This window comes from Aspergillus niger (assembly GCF_000002855.4).
Source record: "Aspergillus niger supercontig An11".
NCBI lineage: Eukaryota > Fungi > Ascomycota > Eurotiomycetes > Eurotiales > Aspergillaceae > Aspergillus > Aspergillus niger.
In genome coordinates, this window is record NT_166526.1 from 1,568,198 (window position 1) to 1,580,001 (window position 11,804).

Consider the following 11,804-nt stretch of genomic DNA (forward strand, 5'->3'; position numbering starts at 1 on the left):
TGATTCTAGCCGAAAGACCCGACCAGCGGGCCTTTTCACTCTACATATGTCCTGTGCATTGGTCTAAAGGAGCTTTATACATGCCATGGCTGCCCCAAATACCTATTGTTCTCTGGTACGAACGATGTTTTCCTTCAGGTTTTCTTCCTTCATCCTGACCCCCCTTTGGTTTTTATCATTGCGGATTCTTCCTGTCAACGGCAAAAGAACCATTGACTAGTATGTATATATGTTATCCGGTGCCTTGGAAAGATAACCTATTTTAGTAAAAAAAAATAGCATCTGCATACTTTCAACCTAAACATAATGCTTTTACCCTCGAAATCGCCTTTGCCACTAAGCATCAACTAGTAGAATACACATTGGTTGGAGGCGCATACAAACACAAAGAAATTTTACCAATAATAAAAATAAGACTACCAATGGTATTGAACTGTACCCGGATTTCTGTGGCTCTCGGATCGATTTTCTTATGGTGTAGGATCTGTCGGAATGGGCGAAACACCCGACTATAAAAGGACGTGTTGCAAGGGAGTTCACACGCATGCGCGATTCGTTTCATTGTCACTCTCATATTTTCAAATAGGTCTCTACTCACTCTGGAAGATTCTCCCATTGATATTTCATTTCAATACAATGCCGCTACCTATGTTCATTTTAATGGCTTTGCTCCGCAATTACACTGCCCGAAGGGCAGGTAGTCACATGATCAATGAACAGAGAAACCAGGAGTTAGTACTTGAAGTACGTCACAGACCATATTGGCCGTGTGACTGGGATAATCTAATTTCCACAGTATACTTGAATTATCCTCCTTGTGAGGATTATGAGCAGACTATGGCTAGAAAGAATATCTGAAGCTTCTATTAGAACCACGGAAAATACACATTCTTTAGGTTCAGTTAAACTATCAACCCCTTGTGTCCCTTTACCACCTTCTGGATCCCATTATCCGGCTTGTGTCTATGTCTCACGCGAATCAACTGCTTGATCAAATGTTTCAAATCTGCCGCTAGAAACACAAATCGATGTCCTATTGCCAGGACAGCAGGGTTCCTCTGTAAGGCAAGGTCTCCTGTACCGTGCCAATGGGAATGTTGCCCCAGAGAAAAGAGAGCTACATGGGCCAATTCACAATGGATTAGAATCCACAGATGGGCCAACTCGCAGGGATATGAAATACATTGATGGCTTTCATGTTGCATGCATGTGCCTTGTTTTATATTATGCGGTGAAAGACCCCTGCCGATTTGCTAACGAAGTTGCGCGATCGAGCAAGCAAAGGGATATTGTGCAACGGCCTCTGGCAAATGAAGGTACTTATAGAGGATATGCAGGGCAGGCTCCGTACTCGGCCAGTGTACAGCCTATAGATTTCTCCTGCGCAGACCACCAAAAACGCAAAAGAGAGGTCGAGCACCAGGTGGATGGCTCGGCAAAAAGGACAAGATATCAACCAAAGTCTGAGTCTATATTCCGGAAGGCTTTGAACTCCTGTGGGTTTCGAGATGGTTCGGGAATGACCCTGAGTGATGGAAAGCTTCAAGAAATCTGCTTCATAGGAAGCCAATGTCTCACTGTTGACCAACCGCAAGACCACATCCAAAGAAATCTCCAGAAATAGCGGAAAGACTTAGAGACCGGCCGCTACACGCCGGGTTATCCAGCACCGGTAGAATTACTTGATATGGGTATAAAGCAATTCAAAGTGCTCTACTCTGGTTGTCTCTCCAGCACAATCGACATTCGTCTCACCCATATATCCTTATACTTTACCGTCTGGCATATCCGTCAAGATCCAGGGAAATATATAGGAGACTCAAGGAGAAAGGGCGAACGTGTACTGACCTCCTTCCTGAGTCGTATCTCGGGGATATCAGGTGACGGGCATGCCGAAGATCGGCGTCGTCGCTATGCCATGAGCAGCTACTTGCGGCTAGGGAAGCGATGGGCATTTGTCGCCGCTAGTTTGGGGTATGGTAGTTTGCTCATCTGTAGCGACAAGCTGGCGTCTCATATGTAAGGGTCTATCTTTCTCTGGATCGTTGGGGTTATGCTCATCATATAAATCTCTAGAAACACATCGCATTTTGTTGATGGTCAAGTGGGGGCTCTTGTGACATATGATCTCAAAACCCGACCTGGAACTGTGGCTTTGTACAGATCCATGGAACCCACAGTTATAAGCATGCTACGAGGACGGATAGCAACCGACGTTACTGCATGCTCCTTGCTTTCAGATGCTAAATTGGCTCAGTATAGGGAAGCAGACGTGAAAGCGACAGAGAACCCCGGTATCGGTTCACCCTGGAAGTTCATATTCCGTCAAATAGCAAAAGCCCAGTTCCCGCCATTGAAGGACATGTCGCAGTTTATTCCTCCTCTGTCTCGTGACTATGCTTGAAGATATGACAGCACATTGAAAAAAGTGTGACACCGCTGCCTGACTTTGTTTAGTTGGTCTTATTTTGTTCTGATACTTCCAAAAGGATGGATTCGATGTGTATTTTGATTTGCCACATATAGCACCGGTTAGAGAGACTAATCGTTAGGTGGCATTGTCAGTTCTCTAGGGTTCTTATAAAACTGTATCTGAGACCTGGGTATTTTATTCACCTCAGTGAACCCCCTTGATTTGTTACCAATTTGATTTCACCCTCGCGACCTAAGGCACATATTTTGGTAATATACAGCCCATATTTGAAAGACATACAATACCCTGGGCTTTTTGTCTTCTGTGTGTACCAGGCTATTTCATCGATCTCAAGTTCACGTGGAAATCGATATTTCCGTTGTAGAGCCGAAGTTGGACAAAAGTCTTACTACAATGGTTCTCTGATTCGCCTACCCGGAAGTTAGTTTTGCACCTGCTCTTGTGTCATTATTGTTAACCTTAGGTACATGCCAAAGGCCACAGTTGGAAGAAGCTATTGTTGCCATCTCATTCACCGTCCATTCTCTATCTAGGCAAACACAGCTTAACTTCAGATTAGAATGATATATTTTGCTTTATAATTCCATTGCGGTCGACTCACGAAGGTTATGGTCTGGCATGTTGTGTATATCGCTATATTTATACGGTAACTACCACTATTTTTGTAGTTGTTGACCTGGTAGGCTCTGCCGTGGTCTGCGAGAAGTAGACAGATCTGTGCTCAATTCTGTTGAAGAATTGGCCAGACTGAACTCCTGGATTAAGAGCAAGATAGGACAGTGGATAACATCGACAGGTTTCAGCAGAATTGCATGCGAGGAACCTCGCAGATTCGGTGTCTTGTACCGTATAGTGCACACTGTCCTGGCTCTTATTTTCTAACTGCCTGACTGGTGAACATAGATCTTCAATTGTGATATTGAAAACAAAAAGAGATCCATTTAATAACTTAAAAAGGACAGACTCTCCAACGGAAACGCTCAGATACTTACGGTCAAAAGTAACAACTTCACCCGCTGTGAGCTTTACTGTATGTATGGATGCAGCAGACGAAACGGGAGGCGAGTGCATGGGAGTCCAAGAGATTTTTCCCGCCACTGCGGGTGGAATCGCCGGGGTAAGCTTTGACACTTCTTTGGCTGATAGGTCTGTCGTACTGCATGGAATTGACTTGGGGGACGAGGTACTAATTAAGATAAGTGATGGGGACCTGGAACTTTATACCGGCTCTAACACTGAAGTCTGACTTGTATCTGACAGACTCGAATTGGAGCCGATAATAGACCCATCTGCCGTCAATGCCTGGGGGTTGGGCAAATAAAATGTGTAGACGTCACTGTCAAGCTCATCAGAGTCTCGCCCCCGGGGCTTGACCTTTCTGCTAACTGCTCAAGAGGCGTTATTTCAATATCAAAACATGTAGTATAGATCTACAAGGGTCAATTAGTGCCATGCCTCCTGAGAGATTATGAACTTACTTGATGTCCAGTTTCTAACATCTTGGTTGTATTCCACAGCCAGTAGATAGTGTAGATACTTAATATTTCTTCCACTGAAGACGTACAGGTCCTTCATGTCGCAGGTTGGAGAGTAAGGAGCAATATACGGATACGGGAAGCAAGGTGGGACACAGGGCGAGCGATTACTTCACACCAGTCGTGTGGGTTAAGAAATCGATCTTCTCATGCTTCTGGTGTCTATCCATGAATCACTGATGATTCCACCGCTAAGAGAGGGGGTCCTTGTTCTGATTTGTTTGGTTGGAGCTTTTACCGCTATTGTTCGGAGACCTTTCCCACCTGCACACGTTCTAGATTGATATATCTTCATTCGCATGTCATCTATGACGATAATTCTAATACATTATAAATGACTATTTGGTTGGTCCCGCCTCAATCACCCGGAGATCATCCTTCTCTTCCACCCGGTCCTCCTTCAGACCAAACTCAGACTCGAGTGTCGTGCGCAACTCTACCTCCTTCTCCAGCCAAGCAATAATGAAACCCAACCCTGCAAACACCACCGAGATCTGCCACACGCGCTGCATAGCCCCCGTATAAGCCTCGATAATAGCCGGCTGCACATCCGCCGGGAACGTAGACACGAAGTCCCCGGATGCCTGCTCATACGCCCCACTAGAACCCAGGATAGCCGCGATGCGCGGGTCCTTGTCCAGCCCGGCAGCCGCCACCCGGGAAGCGAACTGGTTGTTAAAGATAGCAGCGGGGATGGCGACGCCCCACACGGAGCCCAAGGAGCGCAGGAAGGCCCATGTGGCAGTGGAAGCGGCGACGTCAGTCTCGGCTAGTTCAGCCTGTGCGGCGGGGAGAGTGGAGGTGATAACAAAGCCGGATCCGATGCCTGCGAGGAGCTGGAAGCCTGTCCAGGCGCCTGTGCTGGAGTTTTTATCGAGGAGACTAAATAGACCCATGCCAAGAGCCATGAAGACGAAACCGGCGATTTGGATTGGTTTGTAGCGTCCGGTCTTCGTAAGGACTACACCTGCGACGATGGCCGCTGGTACCGTGACGATGACTGTTGGGAGAAGCTGCACGCCGGAGCGGATAGGGGAGCTGCTTTTAACTCCTTGGAAGTAGACGGGGAGAAAGTAGATAGTCCAGTAGAGGAGCATGCCGTGGAGGAAAGTGAGGGTGAAGGCCGCTAGGGAGGTGCGGTTGGCAAAGAGGCGGAGTGGCATGGTTGGTTCGGGACACAGCTTAGGGGTTGCCTGGATGGCCGGGAAAGCGACCAGAAGGCCTACCAGGCCGAGAACTAGTGGTACAACTACATGCCAGCTTGACCAGGAGTAGGTGGTACCGCCAAAACTGAGGGCGATCAGGATAGCCACCACCGAAGCGATGAGGAGCCCGTTGCCAAGCCAGTCGATGCGCTTAAGCTTCTCCACTAGAGTGGTGTTCTTCTGGTACTTCACTTGCAGGAAGAGGAGCATGAGACCTATAGCTGCTCCAGCAATGGGTAGACTGATATAGAAGGACCAGCGCCAAGTGACATTCTCAGTGAAAGCGCCGCCGATGAATGGGCCCAGAGAGGAGCCGACTGCGAAAACGACGAAAATGAGGGCCATGATCTGCCCCCGCTCGCGCAGAGGCACGAGGTCACAGACGACCTGCAACGAATCAGAACAAGAGCAAGAAAAAAAGCAAATAAAGGGAAGCCAAGCTTCAGGAATCGTACAATATCCACTAACATGTTGACTCCTCCCAGGCCCACTCCTTGCACCGTGCGTCCAGCGATGAGCATGCCTGAGGATGAGGCGCCCCCGCTGATTCCACTTCCCAGGGCAAAGAAGGCGACGGCGGAAATCAGCGGCCATCGTCGGCCCCAGACATCGGCTAGCTGGCCATAGAGCGGCTGAAAGGCCGTGCTGGATAGGAAGAAGGCATTGACAAACCAGATGTACGACTCTCCAGCGTTCAGGTCGCGAGAGATAGTGGGAAGAGCCGTTGAGGTGACGGTGGATTCAACGGCCGTCAGGAGCGAGGTAACGGCGCAGCCCGCAATAATTAGCCAAAAGCGCCAGCCCCTCGAGGAAGAGGATGACGGTTGTGCTTCCATGGCTGCGGCAGGATGAGGGAAGGATTGGGAGGCGCAGGCAAACCAGAACCTTTAAAGCGCGCAGGAAGAAGAAAGCTGAGCCAGGATGAGTAGAGATGGGAGTTGAGGTTTCAGCTGCAAGGCTGAACGAGGAAGGGGGTCGAGGACTCGGTTTACTCGGTCCAGATTCTGCCTCGATGCGACCTGTGTATTATACCGTCTGGTATGCAGCAGTACCATACAGGTTTTATCAGAAGTAACAACGCTACCAGTCGATATTAATGTGTTGGTCTGGAAAATGGTGCCAGCGGCACTCGCAGGACGCTAACCCTACGCACCCCTGCTGAGGAGTGGGGACGCGCAGGGGATGTGCAGGACGACAACTGCCCAATTGCCCAATGAAGCAATGGTCCGTCATTGGGGCCATTTACTAGTGTGTATGTACTATGCAGTGAACAAAGAAGATCCCTGGACAATTACAAAGAATCATCATGGTTCACAATCCTTCGCTTTAGTGAACGTTGGAACATTTCACCTTCCTCCTTTGGACTCCAGTAGCCACGGATTTATCTCTTCCGGTCTAGTACTATTGTAGTAAGTAGTTCTTAGTGTTACAGTAGACCAATGGAAATTCACTGAGAACAGAGAGAGACTGGCTATCTATCGAGGATTATTTGATTACATTTGATACACTGTGTTAATGAACAAAGGGAGCTCCTAAGCGATATTGCGCAATGATCAAGGCTGCTGCCTATCCCTCCTGCCCTCCTCAAGCTCCAGCGATGGGTCCGCAGAGTTCGTCCAGCGGCCAGATTCCCCTTCATCCCATGAACTGGTAGTCAACTCGGTCACACTATCGAGACGCTGCGCATGCCTTTGCCCTTTACCTTGAGCGCCCCGACCGTTTGACGACATCATATACCCATGGGGTTTGAACGGCCGACGAGATTTAGACGCAGTTGTTGATTTTTGAACCACGCGCAGCAGCGGCGCCGACGCAGGGATACACGCCACCACCACACCCCAACAGAGTTGCACACTATTCCACATATAACTGTCCGTGTCATCCCACGACAGGTCGCCACCATTCTCCAGCTTCCATGAATAATAGAAGCGCACCGCTGAGATGGCTGTGACGAAAATACCTAACGAAAACGTGAAGATCACCGCCGCCTTCTTGCGGCCCGGCATTTGAAGATTCCAAAGCACAAACACCGGGACCAAGAGCATTACTACCTCGGAGAACAGGTCGAGGAGTAGCGGCACACCCAAATGCAAGCGCTGGGGCTCGCAGGTTCCGTGCAAGGGCTCCGGGGGTTCAAAGCCGAAGATGGGATACACGCGCAACCAGAACATTTGTGGCGGCACGCAAGCGCAGATGAAGGCGATAGTCGATCCGACACCTAGCCCCGTGCAGAACACGAAGAGGGCCCAGATCGTGTAGCGTAGGGATCTGATGATGGAGTTGAAGGCGCGCTGGTAAAAGAAGAGGATGGAAAGCTTGTTGAACATGAGGGCTACGGCTTGCAGCACGGTCACCACATAACCCATCTACGTATGAAGAGGTCAGTTAGTTAAATGATCGGGTATTCCACTTGAGGACCACAAAGACAGGGGGGGTATTTTCTTCAAACTTTACCTCAAAGATGAGCGCTGTTCTCTCGGGGGGATGGGGATCCTCCTTCATCACCCAGTACTGCATGAGTTGTCAGCCCTACTCTGCTATGTTAGGCCATTGTGTCTCGGGTCTTACTAACCTCATGCCGACCTAGTCCATTCTTCACAGCAACGATAGTGCAACTGGACACCGCCAGGGCTAGTACGGATGCAAATATAATAAGGATACTATCTGGTGTGAAGAGACGGCGGATGGTGGCCTGGGCCACGAGGCGAACTACAGTGGCCAGCACACAGAAGATCATGCTGATGATGCATGCTGCCAGAACCTCGGGACCCCGGTTCTCCCGGGAATGGTTGCTCAGAAGCGCATCCATGGCGCTGGTAGTGTTCGCCATATTGGTCGATTGAAACGAAGGTAGGCTCCTGTACGAAGTACACGCCAAATAATCCTTTGGGGAAAGGAAGGTGGTTGTGAGAAACTTTGAGAAATAAAACCCCCTTCTCTGAGGTCCTTGACCGATTTCCTATCAGCCTTCCCTCTTTCCCCTCATTCCGCTGGAGTAAGACTGCGTCTTACATGCATGCTACTACATGGGGGCCACCGACTCGCTACAGGTATGTACCTCTCAGAGAGAAGCTGGCGGCAGAGTAGTCGCATGTGGCTGGCTTTCTGCCCCAAGAGCTGGCAGGTTTTCACCCATAAAATGCAATATACTTGTGGGGGCTGAATGCGCCGCTCTAGGACTGTGAGGGGTTATCAGCTAGTTCATAGCGCGATGACGTCGGGGCAGGCCTGGAGGGGCTCAGTGCAAGATAGCTGTAATGTTGCAGAGTATTGTTTCATTCTCCACTCATTGTGAGACAGGAGATGCATTTGATAGTCCTCTGTGGAATGGGGAGGCGTGATGAGGATCCGTCAGAATGGCAGGAATACGCAGTAAGGTTGCAGTGTATATAATCCAGCCAAATTCCGACACCCTTTTCTGCAACATGGGGTGTGAAATAGACCACCCATAATGCCCGCACTACCTACGACGCAGAGTGCATTGGTGGTGCAGGGGCCCAATTCCCTCCGATGTGTGACCGACACGCCTGTGCCGTCCCTCGCAGGGGACCAAATCCTGGTACAGACTAAAGCCGTGGCCCTCAATCCGTCTGATTGGAAGATGCTCGAGGCCGCTGCGGCCACGCCGGGCGCAATTAGCGGCAGCGACTTTGCTGGAGTCATCGTTGCATGTGGAGAAGAAGTGCAGAACATGTCAATCGGCGAACGTGTCTGCGGCTTTGTCTTTGGGGCCAGTCCGACAAACCCCACAAATGGTGCTTTTGCAGATTATATCGTCGCCCATCCGAGTCTCTGCTTCCGAGTACCCCCGACCATGACATTTGAAGAAGCTGCTTCTGTGGGTATGGGCTTGATGACTGTCGGACTACTCTTTCGTTCGCTTGGCCTGCAGACACACATAAGCACCAACCCCGATGCAGCGAAAGCGAACACAAACAAGCCGTTTGTCCTCGTGTACGGAGGCTCAACAGCGACCGGCACCCTGGCCATTCAGATGCTTCGACACCATGGCTACCAGCCGATTACGACGTGCTCGCCGCGGCATTTCCCGCTCGTAAAGCAGCGGGGGGCCACGGCAGCCTTCGACTACGCCTCACGCAGTTGCAAGGAAGATATCCGTGCTTACACGAAGGGTACACTGGCGTTTGCTATGGACTGCATTGCCGACTCCCATGCCACAACGGTGTGCTACGGCGCTATTGGTGGGGATGGGGGCCGATATTGCGCCTTAGACCGATTTCCCCCTCGCCTCGAGGGTCGCCGGCAGGATATCCAACCAGAGTGGATTCACAGCGCCACTATTTTTGGGGATGATGTCCAGCTAGCCGGGTCTTATCATCGCACTGCACGGCCTGAAGATCGCGAATTTGCTATTGAGTGGGCACATCATTGCACCCACATCTTGGCTCGAGGTGAACTGCAGACCCATCCACTGCAAGTGCAAAAAGGGGGTCTTCCGCGCATTATTGGGGATTTACCTTTGCTCCGGAGTAAGCAGATTTCGGGCCGCAAATTGGTTTATCCTGTGGGAGGCGCATAGGCCCGATGGCAGTTAATGCTCCGTCAAAATACACCAGAGCAAGAGGGGAAGTTCTGCTGAAGAATACGAGTGGTTGGTATTGTTTGTTAAGTACGCTTTTGTTGGCGGAAGAGGAGAGGGCGCAGAAGAGGGGATTTGTCGTTTGCTGTTGGACGACGCGCGTGACGGGCCAGAGCGTCTTAATTTGTGCCTTAATATGTTCCGTTAACTTCTTGATTACGATAATTGGTTTAGTTGGTTTGTGACGAGTCATGTTATCTCCGGAACTCTGCAGCTTAAGACGGCGAATCATAGCCCAAACTCAATGCTAGTGCTTACCTTCTTTTTGCAGCATCATCGCAATAGGGCTGCAAGTTTCGGTGGCCCCCACACTCTAGGCCTCAGTCAATCGCGAGGAGATATCTTACCACGCGCACTCACAGGCCCACTTGTTATCCTTCTTCCAATCGCAACATGTCATTAACCCATGAAGGTCTTGTTTGGATGCTGACAGTTCGACATGCATCTTGTCAAAGCTAACCCCAAAATAGCAGCGAAGGAAGGTAGTCTCCTCATCAGCGTCGCTTCAGTTTAATTAATAAGCAAACAGCCGTAACTGGATCAAGGAAAAATGGCATATTATTTCCGTTGAGTTATAGACAAGCACCGCTTACTCCACAACAATCTATTTTTCCGAGCAGAGTAATCTGCAACCCCGGGTCTTTAGACGCAGTCTATTGCCCAGCTAGTCACGGAATTAGTGCAAATTATAAACGAAATGTTATTGACGGAGCTAACTGAATACAAGATGATATCTGCCCCATCCCCCCTTTCTAGATGCGGATGCCCTCGGGAGCCGATGTGGTCTTGCTATCGTGACCAAGGCTAGTGAGCTCCTCAAAGCTACCGTAGTCCTCTCCCACTACCTTTCCATCCTCCACAAACACCTCCTCCCACCCTGCAGTCAACTTGGCGCGGGTCTGGTCACAGATCTCATCCTCCCCAGCCACGAGGCTCTGGAAGTCCGGGTCGGTTACAATTGCCTGCGCGGTCTCCGCGTTCGGCACGTACACGGACACCATGATGTCGTGATCTTCAATCTCCCAGCCTGGACGTACGGCCCAGGGGATCTTCTCTGTGATAAGCCTCTTGCTAGCGCTAGGGGTGTGGTACTGCTCGGACATTTCCTGGTCAGCTTATCGTTTCCAAAGGAAACTTTGTGGAAACTAAGAGGTACCCAGCGGGGGGCTTGGCAAAAGGGATCAACAAACCTGGCACACTTTGATGGCGCCATGGCGAGCCTGTACGATGGCTGCCTTAGGAGCATGCGACTTGCTGGCATATTCGTGGAATTCTTTCTCAGAGATGCCCTCCTTCTTGTAGCGGAAGGAGGTCAGCTTGAGGACCATTTGCTTCTGGGGAGCCATGTTGATGAGGAAGGAATTGGAAAAGTGAAGTGTTAAGACTGAGGAAAATGTAGTGGAACAGAAGTGTTGTTGTTGTTGTGGTTGTTGTTGGTCAAGTCCTTACGAGGGCGCATTCCCAAGCCTATATATATTTCTCGCCTGTGGTTTACAGCCCCCAAAAACAAAAAATATGAGCAGTATCATCCCACCTGAGGGGTTATCTCCCATGAGACCACCACTCGGCTCAAGATAACTATTGCCTGACATGCCAAGGTACTCATTTGGAAGTTCTCCGGTCATATCCTGACTTGAGCTCCGGGTGGCTAACCAGTATCTTCACAGGGACGTCGGGGACCTGGTGAGGAGCATCAGCAACATTCACCATCTCCCTCGTGTTGATCATCGTCACAACTAAAGTCTTACCGATGACAGTGCTAAAATCTTATTTACAGTAGGCTCATCGGCCTCACTGCCTAGACGGTCGAGTGACATGGTGGGGCTGAACGCCAATACCACGCTACTCTCAGCTTCTATGTGCAACCGAGGAGGCGTAACGGTCCGGGGAGAGGAAAGATGTACATTGTCATAACAGGTACGAGACATGACAGAATGGGGGCTGTAAATAGTTGGCATGATTGGCTCGAACTGAATGTCCGTCTCAGTGGGTCACTATCTTACTCAATATACGGAGTACTGCCTCAACCA

General features: G+C 50.0%; 6 protein-coding genes across 6 annotated transcripts; 2 read left to right on the forward strand and 4 right to left on the reverse strand.

Annotated features, from left to right (window-relative positions):
• Positions 1-636: 636 nt before the first annotated feature.
• Positions 637-2,404, forward strand: An11g06400 (uncharacterized protein; the record flags this gene model as incomplete). The annotated part of the gene is made up of 4 exons (XM_059750328.1): positions 637-744; positions 1,049-1,511; positions 1,638-2,019; positions 2,077-2,404. 4 exons carry the CDS (start codon positions 637-639, stop codon positions 2,402-2,404), a joined length of 1,281 nt encoding a protein of 426 aa, XP_059606330.1.
• A 541-nt stretch (positions 2,405-2,945) lies between these two features.
• On the reverse strand, positions 2,946-4,009 carry An11g06410 (uncharacterized protein; the record flags this gene model as incomplete). The annotated part of the gene is made up of 6 exons (XM_059750329.1): positions 2,946-2,963; positions 3,036-3,047; positions 3,089-3,324; positions 3,427-3,620; positions 3,669-3,819; positions 3,913-4,009. The coding sequence occupies 6 exons, from the start codon at positions 4,007-4,009 to the stop codon at positions 2,946-2,948; spliced, it is 708 nt and encodes a 235-aa protein (XP_059606331.1).
• A 298-nt stretch (positions 4,010-4,307) lies between these two features.
• On the reverse strand, positions 4,308-6,010 carry An11g06420 (uncharacterized protein; the record flags this gene model as incomplete). Its single annotated transcript, XM_059750330.1, has 2 exons — positions 4,308-5,561; positions 5,630-6,010. The coding sequence occupies 2 exons, from the start codon at positions 6,008-6,010 to the stop codon at positions 4,308-4,310; spliced, it is 1,635 nt and encodes a 544-aa protein (XP_059606332.1).
• A 717-nt stretch (positions 6,011-6,727) lies between these two features.
• On the reverse strand, positions 6,728-8,004 carry An11g06430 (uncharacterized protein; the record flags this gene model as incomplete). The annotated part of the gene is made up of 3 exons (XM_001394585.3): positions 6,728-7,540; positions 7,629-7,685; positions 7,747-8,004. 3 exons carry the CDS (start codon positions 8,002-8,004, stop codon positions 6,728-6,730), a joined length of 1,128 nt encoding a protein of 375 aa, XP_001394622.1.
• A 621-nt stretch (positions 8,005-8,625) lies between these two features.
• On the forward strand, positions 8,626-9,714 carry An11g06440 (uncharacterized protein; the record flags this gene model as incomplete). The annotated part of the gene is made up of 1 exon (XM_001394586.1): positions 8,626-9,714. The coding sequence occupies one exon, from the start codon at positions 8,626-8,628 to the stop codon at positions 9,712-9,714; it is 1,089 nt and encodes a 362-aa protein (XP_001394623.1).
• Positions 9,715-10,526: 812 nt separating this feature from the next.
• An11g06450 (uncharacterized protein) lies at positions 10,527-11,120 on the reverse strand (the record flags this gene model as incomplete). Its single annotated transcript, XM_059750332.1, has 2 exons — positions 10,527-10,868; positions 10,965-11,120. The coding sequence occupies 2 exons, from the start codon at positions 11,118-11,120 to the stop codon at positions 10,527-10,529; spliced, it is 498 nt and encodes a 165-aa protein (XP_059606333.1).
• Positions 11,121-11,804: the final 684 nt, after the last annotated feature.